The 14861-nt window shown below is 44.0% G+C and overlaps 1 protein-coding gene across 2 annotated transcripts in view; it reads right to left on the bottom strand.

Moving 5' to 3' along the window:
- Positions 1–249: 249 nt before the first annotated feature.
- CSPP1 (centrosome and spindle pole associated protein 1) overlaps positions 250–14861 on the bottom strand; it is a 976424-nt gene continuing 961812 nt past the window's right edge. For both annotated transcript variants that reach the window (XM_069220290.1, XM_069220291.1), the window contains one exon: positions 250–5125. In XM_069220290.1, coding sequence (XP_069076391.1) covers positions 4899–5125 — 227 coding nt within the window. In that variant the 3' untranslated portion in view covers positions 250–4898. The remainder of the gene's footprint in view (positions 5126–14861) is intronic.

Raw genomic sequence — 14861 nt, 5'->3', positions numbered from 1 at the left:
AATTTATTTGGTGCATTTAGCGTTAGACTCGGACTACATGCCTTACGGGCATAAAGCTATTTCCTCATAGATGTGAATCAACATATAATACATTACTGACAAATGTTTAGCTTCACTGGCTCATTTTATGTGTGTCTAGTCCTTGATATTCTTTATATCAGGCTGTGCCTGGGTAATCAAGGCAACATATTTCTCTTCACGTGTCACAACGAAAAATATTCCAGCAGTGTATGACAGAAACATGATATTCATAACAAAATATAATTTATTTCATTAACACACTTTCAAATCAAGAGAATAAGTTACAAATAATATTATTCACATATTAAATTTGCATTGTCTATAGGACAGAATAATTGATCAGTGCACAAATGACATGAAAAAAAACTACTGCAATCTGATAGGTGGATCTGGTCAAGTAATATATAATCATTGTTCACACAATTGTCTGCTAGGACATTATTGACACTGTGATGTACGTTATGCTCAATAAAATCGGATGAGGAAAAGTGTCCTTAATTATTTTTCCAGCTTTGAGCAAAGAAAAAATGATAGAACTCAAGAAGGATAGAATGTTGTGGAGATGAAACTCATGTTGTTCAATACGCTAAGTATAGCTCAGCTTTAGTACAATACATTCAAAAAGTAAAAGCTAAATTTGAAGTGAACAATATTTCACTTGGTCCACATGAAAGGCATTACTGGGTCTAAACATTTGTTTTTCCAAAAATGAAATTAAAATTATTGCTACTGAAGAACTTGTCTACTGCAAATTATGGGAGCAGCTGGAAGACCTGTTCCCGCACCTCGGTGCTGGGTTTGATGTCCTTATTATACACGTGGACTCGCTCGTACTACATAACCTTATTTCTTTCTAACTTAAAAGGCTCAAGCACAGCAGACAATAGCCTACAGGGAAGGTGGAAGGCTCATGATGAATGCCCGGAAGCTGTTACATCCCTCACACAGATATTAACACGCATCTGTTGTTTATAGTTATGTTAATTATTGATCACGTATCGGGTGAATAATGGTACCATAAAGAGCCGTTCAGTCGCGATTCCACTTTTTAAGAGAGTCTGAAGCACAGGTTTAACCTCTCCTCAGTTCATGATTCAGGCATGGAACCAAAACATGACCCATCTTCACCTTGAATACTGAATATGCTTACTGTGAAAACAAGTCCAGGGGGTGTGATGCATGCATTGTGGACATAACTGCAGCCTAAAGTAATGTTTGAGATTTATCTGGTGATGAAACCTCGCCTGACTATGCTTTTCCTTCTTCATCATCCCTTTAAGATGGCGGACAGATTTCAGAGGCTGGAAGTCGGAACTCGAACTTTGTCTGTGCCAATGATCATAGAGTTCTGAGTGGATGATCAGATTTCCATAATCTGAACATCCAGGATAGGAAAAGGGATACTGCGACAGAACATTTCAAGGTCCATTATCGTGTGCAACTTACATCAAAACTTGTGACATTCTCCTGAGGGGTTGCGAGCAAGCCCTTGAAGGAGTGAAGTGGAAACTTTATCTCCTCAGAGTTGCTCACTGTGGGACATCCCTTGAGCTTCCTTGCATATATTTGCCAAGCCTAGCTCTCTGGACTTCATGGCTGGAGGAATCCGGGCCAACAGGCGTCTCGCTTCTTCTGGCCCACCTACTCAGAGTATTTCAGAAGATGTGATGTCCAAATATAAAAAATAAAAAAAATAAAATAAAAAAAAAGCTACTTGCTATTTAGTAATGGCCTGAATACTTGAAGCCGGCACAAACTCAGAAACTTACTCCAGCAGCTAGTATTAAGACTGGGTTCGGTGGATGACTGGAAACAGAAACAACTTTTTCAGAGGTTCTATTCTTTGAAACTCATGTTCTTAACAGACAAGCATAGAGGGCCAGACTAGCGACGTTAGGGTGTAGGATCTGACGTCCATTCTGAGAGAGGAGATCACTTTGCTGGCTCAGATTTATAAGCAGGACGACTGAGATGTCCAAAGCACATGATATCTGATATTTTTAAATGTGCCAAAAAATCATGGTGGCTCTTCTAAGTGTTCATATATGAAAAGGCATAAAGAAAAGTTTAATTTCAGTTGTACTGCACATACCAAACATCCCACCCCCAACCTGCAGGTCACCAGCTTGAGGAAGTTCCACTTGTGCAAAAATCACTTCCTGTTCAGTGGGGGCTTCTAAATGTCAAGGTCTTTCGTGGTTCCAAATGGTGACAGTGAACAATATCTTGGTGGGCACTGTCCACAACCATGCCTTGCTAATTTCACATTGCCATGTTGTAAGCTTGGCTATGCATCATGCTTTCTTAAACCGAAAGAAGTAAGGCAGACAGACATAACCTGATGGCTGTCAGCTACAAGAGGTTGATGTGGCATCTGGCCTCGTATGCGGTCTAGTGAATAGCTGCGGAATGGAAACTTCTTGAACAGCAAAGGTTTGCCCAGAGTGGAAAGGCTCAAGGAGCTCACTGTGGTCCGATTATTCTTGAACTTTTCAAGCAGGTCATAGCTCTGACATCAGACAGATACAGCACATCAAACACTATATTTTTATAGCTCAAATGTGATGATGGGCTAAAAAATGGGGATCTATAGCAACAAGAGTCTTTTGATGACCCCTCCGGTGTGTAATGGCGTCTAGGGTTTACAGGCCATTCCTGCAGGTCTGCTTAGCACCAAACCATCATCTGTGTTTTTTAGGCTTTAGCTTCACCTCTTCAGTTATTACTTAAAGGCAATGGGAAAAACACGCCAGCGTGCACGACATTTGAGGCACTTCAGGCCGAGCAACAGGCCGAACAAAAGGAAAACCATGCCTACCCGGAGAATTTAATGTAAATGATTCTCTGTTCCGGAGACAATCTAGAGAGAATGACTGGGCCAGTCTATCAGGAGCCGGTGGGTTATCAGAAACAAAGGGCCCTAAAAAATTGCTCTAGGCATTGACGCCCGTTATTTCTTTTTTTTTTTTTTTACAAACCAGGGGCACCAGCGACGTCTTGTACCGTCAGACCAAAAAAGGGCTCCAATAACATATCACTAAAGAAAGTTAGTGAGTTTCTCAACAGCAGGAACAGGCATGCATTAAAATGATACCTCAATGGCTGAAAATGCATCATACTTCGTAAAATGCCTTTCCCAGAGGCTACCTAGCACAAGTCCAGAGTAAGTAAACCCCGGCACTTTGAAGAGGTGGAAAATCCTTATACACAGTTTAAAATCTGAATAAATCTATTCAGAGCATTGCTTAATTAGAAGCTATCTTAATGGACCTGAGGGTCACAATACTGGGTCCTCATATGTTTCACATCATGTTATAAGCAGGCAATGAAGACCCGAGTGGATCTGACGGATTTCATCTGGTTCTACATGGGAGCCAGATAAAAAGAAGTCTATAGCATAATCCAGAACGAGTGTCAAGGTAATCCCGAGAAGCACTGCTAGAAACGGCCTGGCAAAAATATTCCAACTGAACAGTGGAAGCTTTCCCAGGATTCGCACTGGTGTTGGTGATGCTTCCCCTGGGGCTCAGACAGATGCCTATTTTCAAGTATAATAGAAAGGTCTGTGGGTCAACAAAGGAAATATACTTTGGTTCTCAAAACGAGACTGCGTTCTTCCTTCTTTCACGAAGGAGTGAAGATGTCTGCCACTCTAGGGACAAGGGCAGGAGTGTCCTCGTTATGGTGGACAGCAGCAGGTATCATTGTGGCGACCTGAACAGCTCAGGGGCTCCTTCACTAGCAATGCAGCCAGGCTAAAGTGGTATGATCCAGATAAAACGCTCACAGCCGCGATCTGTAACCAACAGCTGCTCTGGCTGCAAGCATAGCCATGTAACACTACAAACAGCGGCAAAGGTCCTGAGTAGAAGTCTGTGTGTGACGTAGTAACAGAGGGGGTCAGCGGAAGAGCGCCAGCGACCTCTGCAGGCTGTGCAACAGATTCCCGAGCCGGACTGCACCAGGGAGCGATTTAAAATGATCAATCATTTGCGGGATTAAGAATCCTGTGGAGAGTGAGATTTAACGTAACACGTATGCTATACATGCTCTGAATAGTAAAGGACACTTTATGGTGACTTTGGCAGCCCTTCTCTTTTTTTTTTACAGAATTATATAAAAGGATGGAAATAGAAACAGCTGATTTTGTGATGGAAATAAAAACAGCTGATTTTAAACTAGTTGACAAGATAAACTAAGTGCAGAGTGAAAGGGGCATGCACCTGCCACACTTTGTCCCATCCCTTTCTCCATTTACCACTGAATTGTTTCCCATAAATATATGAAACAACTGTTCGTTGTGTTACCTAGTGTTGAACTCCAATTGGTAGGACTACGTGATGCAACCTTTTCCCAAGAAAATAACTGGGATTCTGTCGGATGTTATAAAAAGAAAAAAAAAATGAACAGCAAAGCCATTAGATGTGTAAATTTAAAATCCCTAATCATCATCACTGTATGGAGTTATGCACAATAAAATGTACACGTACAAACATGTCTGACACTTTAAGGGTCGAAAATATCCAAATGAAAGCCAATACCAACAATGCCCAAAATTGTGTGTCGAAAAACAAGACACCAATTATTTTTTCTAGATCTATCAGATACTGCCCTTTTCTTATGAAAATAATAAATAGACACATGTTTTCTATTGTACAATTTTAAAACATGCACATTTCTGTTTTATTTTACTTAACATTTACATTCTTTCCTAAACTGTCACAGTAAAATTAAATTGAGTGCTGTATCTACAGATAGCACAATATTTACACATCTCTTCATGATAGGAGTCAATATAGTTATATCGTAAAAAAAAGTGCTGGAGTGATTACATTCCGGTCAGGTGCAAAAGGCACATTTGGTGTCCAGGCGATCGCTCAACCATGCGCAGTAGATAAGCCTTGCCAGTTAAACGATAACGGTGTTTCAGATGAACGTTTGTCTGGACTCGATTGTCCAGCAATAAATCGCTTCAGGGTATCTGATGTTCCAGGTCTCAACCAGGGATCAGTAGCTACTGTGTCAGCAGACGAGGGCCTTGCTTCATCACTGGACATGTAGTGTTTAAGAATGTCATCTCCATCTCCCAAGGAAACATCATCAGCTGCACAAGAAAGACAACACTAGGTTAAATGGGTTGAAGTCTGTTAGACAACTTGATCAGATCTAGTAATGTGGCGCCCATGTCTTGTTTATCTGCCCAAGGGTTACCAAACTATTGTGGCCATTTGTGAATAATGTAAGATAGGAAGCCAAATTTGAAGGATGTGATTTTTAGGTCGAAGTTAACCAGACAGCACAATCATTTGGTTTGGTACCCAAATCTTGCGGACATTCAGAAAGCTTCCCTGGATATGCATTGCATCCACTGCTTACCATTGGCTTTTTGATTTGCAACTCACATTTTCTTGCTATTTGCTGGCTTTATTTGCTTTAGGGTGTCAGGTTTGAGTTCGTCCCTTCTCTTACCCAAACCTTATTTTTAGTTTCCTTCTGAGTGCTCCCTTTCTGTAAACAGGCCTTAAAATATTGCTTTTATCTTGTCACATTGCTGTGCATTCAGAGACACAGGTCAAATGTTAGGCTCCGTTTTCCAGGGAGCTTGGTGTGTACTTTTGTTTCTCTGAATTCAAAGTGAGAGGATTTATGTGACAATTATGCTGGCTGCTAGGGGTAATTCTTAAGTGTGGTGGAAACAAATACTGTAAAACCATCAAAACAAATCAACACACTAGGTGATTACATTTCCATCCAGTATCGTTTATGCTCGGTTTACGTTTATCAGTAAACCTGTATGCGTATGCAAATGTAATGGTCATTTCAATGGAAGATGTGTTGTTTGTCGGTAATAGGAGTGCACTACCACACCATGCATACTCAACTTCACGCTACTATGTATCACTCCACTCTACTTTGCACTACGCCACTCCACACTGTGCCACAGCACTCTACTCTGCACAATTCTACTTTATGCCACTTCAGTTTAGCCTCTCCACTTTGCAGCACTCTATACCAATGCACTCTGCACCACTCTACTCTACTATGCACCACTGCACTCTTCGCCACTCCACTCTGCAACCCTGCACTCTATGCCATTGCACTCCATGTCAATGCACTCTATTCTGTACCATTCCAATCTACGCCAGGGCACTCTATGCCACTCCTATCCACTCTGCACCACTCCACTATGTGCCACTGTACTCAACTGCACTTTACTCTATCCACTGCAGTCTATGCCATTGCACTCCACACCACTTTACTCATAAACAATGTACTCCATATGCCAATTTTCTCTGCCTCACTGCACTCTACACCACTATACTCTACCATCACTACGCAACTGCACTCTACACCACTGCATTCTACGCCACTCTGGTCTACTCTACACAACTGCTCTCTACACCACTCTACTATATGCTACTGCACTCTACGACAGTCTACTCTGCAACACTGCACTCTCTGCCATTGAACTCTGTGCCACTCTACTCTATGCCACTGCAGTCTACTCTGCACCACTCTTTTCTACACCACTCTAAGCCAATGCATGCTACACCACTACACTCTTCCCTGAACCGCTCCACGCCAATCTACTCTAAGCCACTCTACTCCATTACACTGGACTCTATGAACTTCACTCGTCTAAAACAATGTACGTCATGCCGCTGCCCTCTACCCCACTCTATTCTACTCTGCACCGCTGCTCTCTATGCCATTCTACTCTGCACCACTCTACTCTCGTGCACTGCACTCTAAGCGATTCTAGTCTACTCCACTGCACTCTATGACACTCGACTCTGCACCACTGCACTCAGTGCCACGCCACCACTCTACTCTGTGCCTCTGCACTCTATGCCACTGTATTTCACTCTGCACTATTCCATTTTACACCACTCCTCTGTACAGCACTGCACTCTACGTCAATGCACTTTCTACCACTGCACTCTACACAACTTTACTCAAAACTAATACACTGTACCCCACTGTCCTGCAAGCCACTATATACTACTCTGGAATACTCTAGTCTATGCCACTGCACTCTTATGCAACTATTCTACTCTGCATCACCATACTCTACAGCACTGCTCTCTACTCCACTTTGCTCTGCATCACTCTACTCCATGCTACTACACTCTAACCACTCTAAGCGCCACTGCACATCTGTACTCTACACCATTCTACTCTATGCCAATACACTCTGCTATGCACCACTGCACTCTTCGCCACTACACTCTACACCATTCCAGTCTAGTCCACTCCACTCCACACCATACTACTCCACTCCATTCCACTCTACCCTGCACCACTCCGCTACCTTGCACCACACCACTCTATGCCACTTCACTCTACTCTCCACCACTTTACTTTAAACCACTGCACTCTACTTAATGTCATGTAAACTGTAAACTCCGCACTTGTATAGCGCACTACTCACCCGTTAGGGTCTCAAGGCGCTACACGCATACCGCTGTGGAACCCCTCCTGCCTTTTCCCTGTGAGGCACCCACTCCTGGACAGCCCCAGGGTGAAGCCAGGCATCCAAGCTTTGTGAGGGCCGTTGTGGAGATTAAGCAAGGTATTGCCCAGAGTTACAGAGTGGGACCCATTAATTAGATTAGGCACCGAGGCGAGAATTGTCTGCTCCAAGGGAATTGAGCCCAAGACCTGCCGAGGTGGGAATTGAACCCTGGTCCTGGGCCAGATCTCTGCATCAGGGTCTGCCGTCTAACCATTGTGCCACACTTCTCCACCACTTTACTTAAAACCAATGCGCTCTGCCACAGCACACCATCTACTCTGCACCACTACACTCTATACCACTTTACTTTAAACCACTGCACTCTAACCCAATGTACTCTACACCACTTTACTCAAAACCAATGTGCGCTGCCACTACATGCTACAGTACTCTACACCATTGCACTTTAAGCCACTCTATTGTACTCTGCAACACTTTATTCTGTGCCACTGCACTCTGCCAATGCACTCTACTCTGCAAGACTGCACTCTGCACCCTTGCACTTTATGCCACAGCACTCTGCTCTACACCACTCATCTCTATGCCAATGCACTCAATGCCACTCTAATCTACATCACTGTACTCTATGCCACTCTAAAGTACTGCACTATATCCAATGTACTCTACACCACTTCACTCAAAACCAAGTTACTCTATGCCACTGCACTCTACACCACTATGCTATATCCAGCGCCACTCTACGCCACTGCATTCTATGCCACTGCACTCTATGCTACTCTACACCATGGCACTCTACCCCACTCTATTGTACTCTGCAACACTGAACTGTACGCCACTGCTCTCTGCAGCACTTTACTTTAAAAACACTCTACGTCACTGCATTCCATACCAATGCACTCTACTCTGCAAGACTGCACTCTCTCCCACTGAACTCTATGGTACTCTGCACCACTGCACTCTATGACATTCTAATCTACTCTGCACACTGCACTCCATGCTCCCGCACTCTACACGACTCTATGCCACACCTCTGCACTCTATCCTGCACCGCTCCACTTTACCCTGCACCACTTTACTCTGCTCTGAAACAATCTACCCTATGCCACTGCACTGTACACTATTCTACTCCAGCCTGTCCCACTCCATACTAGTGCACTCCATGCCACTGCACTCTACAATGCACCACTCCATTCCGAGCCACTGCACTGTACGCCAATGCACTTTAGACCACTTTACTTAAAACCAATGCATTCTAAGACACTGAACTCAATACCAATTTACTCTGCACCACTGTACTTTACGCCACTTCACGCCAGACTACTTTACTCCACTCAACTCCACCAAACCCTATTCACCTCTATGACACTGTACTGCACTCTATGCCTCTCACTTCTACTTCACTCAATGCCACTCCCTCTAGGCAACTCAATTCTACTTTACTCCACCCTATTCTATGACATACTACTCCAACTCTACTCCACTCCAGTACTTCACTCTATACCACCACACTGTGGCACTCAATGCCACTCAGCTCTACTCAATGCCATCCCACTCTACTACACTACTCCACTCTATGCCACTCCAAGGGCAATCTACTCCACTCTACACCACACTTTTCAAAACTCTACTTCCCTCAGTGCAACACCCTCTACACCACTCCACTCTGCTCTAACACCACTCCACAACCCTCCATGGCACTTAACTTCACTCTGCAGCACTCCACGATTCTCTACGCCACTCCATAACAATCCACTTCATGACATTCTACTTTGCAACACTCCACTCCTTGCTACTCTTCTTTATGCCACTAACTTTTAGCCATGCTGAACAACTGCCTAGGTGGTGTACAACATGACTAAAACATATATGTAAAAGCAATAGCTCTTGCATAGGCCAAACCTATTGGCTTTGCCAATGCTTGTTTTACAAAGGTTGTGTGTTACCAAGAAGGATGGTTTTCCCACAATCCAAAAGAGAGTGACCAGAGTGGGCGCATAGACAGCAAGGTAATACTGGCACAAGGCATACTTATGGCAGGGCCTAGAAAAAATGAAAAGCTACTAGACGAGCTCATGGACTGTAGACATTATGAGCAAGAGACATTCCCATCTAACAACAGACACCCACAGATGAATTTGATTGGTTGAATGATGAGTCTCTCCTACTATGTGTTGCGATGATCTATGCAAATAAATTTAAATAAAAATTCAGTATTATGGTGCTCTTGCACTACCACAAATTATATTTATTTTACATCTGCATATTATGAAACCTTGCCTTGGGTAATAACCATAGACCGGAACCTCAAACCCCAGCCATAAATTCCATGAAATATTGGCTGCATTAGCTTTAACGAGCTTATTCTGTTACTGCTGATGTGCGTTAACACATAATGACTGTAACAGTTGAAAAAACAATAAATATAGCTATGTGACGTGCCTGTTCACTTATTAGGCCACATTTGTGGCTACTAGATTCTGGTTTTAGTTATCCAGAGATATTTAAAAACAAACACAATGGTACATGCTAACACAGTCTCTCGCTAATACCACAGCCCTCTAAATCTATCCAGTTGGCAAAAAGGTTCCTTAACTTATAAAAACTGGCAAAACTAATAGGTATGGCTTTGGCTGCCATCCTTTGTCTTTGTCAATGCTTACTTTGTTTTGACATGATTTTTGTAAAACTTTATTGTTAGGAAGCTGTGGTGCCCAATCAATATATTAAAAAACACACACTGGCTTAAGGCAGAAACTTTTTTTAGACTCAAAAAGCACACGTTGTCGTACTTTGTGGCATTTAAGAACAAGTTACGTACCTTCAGTAAAGCTCTTTCAAGTAGATACTTTGTCTAACCGCAGACTCTTCACTTTTAGAATATCCACCAGGTGCTAGACTGGATCTGGAGATTTGTTTTACACAGCAGTGCTCCCATGAGCCACTAGGTGACACTCCGTAGTGGCTACTGCATATTAGTGCTGCCCATCTGTGCTGACTTCAGTTTCTTATCCTCATTACATCTGTGCCCTCAGACACGGAATGTGAACAACTGTAGTTTACAGAGTGCCGAATACTAACTTGGGACCGTTTCAGATGTTAAAAAGAGACCACATGACACAACAGAGAGGTAGAAGGGCAGTGAGGAATCTGGGGATGGATATTCATGCTATCGAAGGTAACTTCTTCTTATTGATTCTTCTTACAACAGATTATTTTTACAACAGATTCCTCACTTTAGAATAGACCCAAGGTGGAGGGCTATGGAGTGAGCTCAGACTAAACAATATTGCTAATCTGAAGGTTAAAAATTTACTTTCTGCTACACCTGGCTGTCAAAGCAGAAGTACTTTGTGAATGTATACAGACGCCCAGGTCGCAGCAGGGCAAATGTCAAGGACAGGAGCTCCGTATTCCAACGCAGTATAACAGACTGATCCCTAGTGGAATAAGGTCTCACGCCTTACAGAGACGCTTCTTGGCCAGTGCATATCAGATCTTGAAACACCCCAGTTGTCCACTTGATGGTTCTTCTCATGATGAATGTAAAAGCTTAAAGCCCTTTTGGGGTCCAACTGATGGGACCTCTCCTCTTCTTTTGAGAGATGAGGGGGAACAAAGAACTTTGGCAAAGTGATAAACTATTCAACGTGGAAGGGAGTAACAACTTTCAGTCGGAAGGTCGCCTGAGTCATTATCACCAACTTGTCCGGGAAAGGGTGGTGTAGGGCAGTTGCACTGAAAGTGCATGATATTTACTTGTGACGTGCTGACGTAAAGTCAATAAAGACAACAGTCTTCAAGGTTAGGAGATGCAGTGAGCAGCTATGCATCAGTTCGATGGGCGCACACATGAAATGTCAAGACCAAGGTAAGGTCCTAAACCAAGTTTAAAATTTTTCCCAGGGTCTGGCATAAATGGATTTTGTGGCAGGACACCTGGTGGTAAAGTAACATCCACCATATGTCAGGCACCAAATCAAGCGCAGTCAATTACCATCGCTCAACCTCCCTGAGGTTGAGGGGGAGGACCCTGCCTTGTTGCGGAGATAGGAAGTCTTCTGTGAGCCTCAGCATGTTGTCTTCAGAAGCAGGTGTTAAGGTACAAGAATACAGGTACTCCTGATCTCTGAAGATGGGCATCGACCACTACCATCACCTTTGAGAACACAAGGGGGCGCTAGTAAGGCCAAAGTGGAGCACAGAAAATGCACCTGGCCCAACTTGAACAGCAGGTAACACCTGTGGGAATGCAGGACTGGTGTATGAAAATACACATTCTGCAATTCCAAGCACACCATTATGTCGCTCTGGATTAGAGCAGACAGGATCTAGGACGGCATTAGCGTTTTGAATTTGAAGTGGGTGGTGAACTCTCTTATCCAGAGAACGTGGATAATATCGGTCTTGATGAGGTCTCTGTTAACAGTAATACACACATTTGAAACATAAATACTTTGTACCTTTAACAAAGGGACATCATCTTATTCTACAAATGTATTCCCACTGCCCTTCTGATAGCCAATTCAAACCCAATTCTCATCTAGGATTTACCAATTTCAGTGCTCAGAACTACCGAGCTGGCATAGCTACGAGACATCACTTTGCCCATGTGGTCAAGAGACCGTTCCACATTCCTGTGACAAAAATACCGTTTTGCAATTTTAAAAATCAGAGCGTAACAATAACTGTGTGGGAGGAAAGAAGTAAATCAGACCTTTCAGAAAACTTGCAACTAGTGGTGATCTAAACAGGGGCTGGTGGTCAAGAAGGCACATGGAAATAGACAAGGCCTCACCTATAGCCACTGACAAACCCTTTTGTACATGGGACAATGCAAACCACAAGATTGCAGAAAAGTGAGATCTAAAGGTGTTAAGGACTTTCGACATGTGCCACTTGATAAACTTGTTCCATCAACCAGTGCAAATAGACTTGGAAGGATTTCTAGACACCAAGAACATCTGCAATCATATCAGGAAGGGAAAGGAACTGTTACTGACAGTGCTCAATCGCCAAGGGTGTAACTGCAGCATTTAGGGGTTGGAGTGAAGAACCTGACCATCCTCCTGAAACAGCATGACCACTGTGCGTGGGAGAGGTCAAGCAGCCTGAATGTTAAGTGCCAAGAGATCAGTGCACCTGATCCTCAACATCCAATCTGGGGCAATCAGAATCAGCTGTGCCCAATCCAACCACACCACCATCCCGCGCCTCCCTCCCTCCTCTCCTATATATACAGTACTTTTGACAGGTGGGGAATCAGAAGAAACACATAGAGGGCCCTGAGTCCAGTGGCTCCTAAAGTGGTTCCACAGGAAATCCTTCTGAGGTAAGGGTATTGCACAACATTAAGGATGCTTGGCGTTCTGGGCTGAGGCGATCCAGGAATGGACACCCAGTTTGGAGAAGAACACTCCATACCTTCAGAGTGCAGCACCCCCTCATGGTCCTCCAGTGACCGGTGAATAAGAGCATCTGGACTCACACTGAGGGAACCTGCATGACACAATGACATTAGGAAGATTCCCTCTCTGTACACACAGTACATAAGGCAAATAGCCAAAATAGTGTCCATGACCTACACTGTCTTGTCTATTGATATATTGGTGCTACCCAACAGGAATCTAAATGATTCTCCAGGAGGCAGACTTGAGAAAGGCCTTCATTGTTTAACAGACCACCAACAGCTCAAGCACATTAATTTACAAGTGCTGCTTTGATGCAGGCCAAAGGCCCGTGCTGCAATGTCATTTAAATGATCACTTCAGATCATCAAGGAGGCGTTTGTGACTACAATAGCCTGAACATGCAGCGGTTTGAATAAACGACCAATCCCTCCATTAAAAGGTGGAAGGAGCATATTCACTAATGCAGATACATATGAAGTGAATGAATGACCTGCACCTTAGTCAGCTCCCTTGATGCTGAAATCGCTGTTACCTCGGGGAGGGCTCTTATTCATGTACAAGGCAATGAGGCATAACAGAAAAGATTTGGCAACCCTGGGTCTGAGTTTGAAAACTCAGACCCACCACCTGAATATCTGCAATCCACTGAGGAGTAAAAGCATGCATGCAAGGTGTGTCCCGTACTACCCCTATGAAGGTCTCTACATGGGAGAGAGGTGGGACCTTTGGCTGTTGATAGTAAAGCCCAAGAGTGGAGGAGAGTCATTGTCTGCTGCTGGTGCCAAACTGATTGCCTCCAGACTCCTGCCGCTATTTCTGCATATAGCCAGACCGGATCAGTCTGGCTTCTTCTCTGGCCGATCCACCGCCTACAACCTCAGCACCTTCTTTGCCTTGTTGCACACCATCGAGCCCAGTCTCAGCGTGGTTGCGGTCTTCCTAGATGCCTCTTAGGCATTCAATTCACTGGAATGGCCGTACTTGTTTGCTTTGCTGTCCTGCTTGGGCCTCAGTGTTTGTGAAACTTTTCTCCTTTATGCACAACAGGTGTCTCGTCTTCGTATAAATAGTATGATTACGCATCCTTTCACGGTCTCTCGTGGTACATAACAAAGCTGCCCCGCCACCCATCTGGTTTGCCATTGCAATGGAACCACTCGCAGCTCGCCTCCACCAACATCACTCTCGGTACGGCCTGGCCTTTAACCTTGAGTGGTGCTGGTTTCTATGTATGCCAATGATGTCACTTTATATGTAAAACAACCCCAAGTCAATCTAGATCCCTTGATTTGGGAATGTATCCAGTTCAGTGATTTATCCGGGATTCATATTAACTTGGCCAAGTCGGTAACTTTTCATCTTACGCCAACTACTCAGGAAGTGTGCACTGCATTCCCCCTATGTAGGGAAACTGCACCAGTTAAGTATTTTGGGGTTTGGGTCAGCTGTGATTTGCATACACAGTGGGGGCTCAATTATGGTAGCATGATGGTCTGGCTGGAGGAGCGAGTGGAGGGCTGGAGACGACTAGCCCTCTGTATGGCAGGTAAAATAGCCCTGGCCAAGATGGTGATTCTCCCTAAATTTCTTTACTTAATCATTAATTGTCAACTTCCACTACCATTATATTTTCAGTGCCGTCTCCGCTCCCTACTGGTGACACTGGCATGGGCCAGCAGACAACCCAGAATTGCCAGGGAAATTCTCACACTTCCATTCGAGCAAGGTGGACTGGCAGCACATAAATGGACCTACATTACTTGAGTGTGCACTTGCACTTTGTCCATTATTGGCTGTATTCAGTCCAGTTTATGGTGCATACAGTGCCTGAACACGATCAAGCTGCCCTGTGCCCCCCTCAGTGTAGGCACTGTTCCAGGCCCCAAAACGCCCCAGGGCTGAGACAGACATGGTGGGGTGCACGGTGTGGGTATGGAATGAGTGGAGGAAATGAG

The sequence above is a fragment of the Pleurodeles waltl genome, chromosome 2_2 (genome assembly GCF_031143425.1).
Source record: "Pleurodeles waltl isolate 20211129_DDA chromosome 2_2, aPleWal1.hap1.20221129, whole genome shotgun sequence".
NCBI classification, from domain to species: Eukaryota; Metazoa; Chordata; class Amphibia; order Caudata; family Salamandridae; genus Pleurodeles; species Pleurodeles waltl.
Note: the sequence above shows the minus strand (reverse complement) of the source record. Positions and strands in the feature narration are given on the sequence as shown.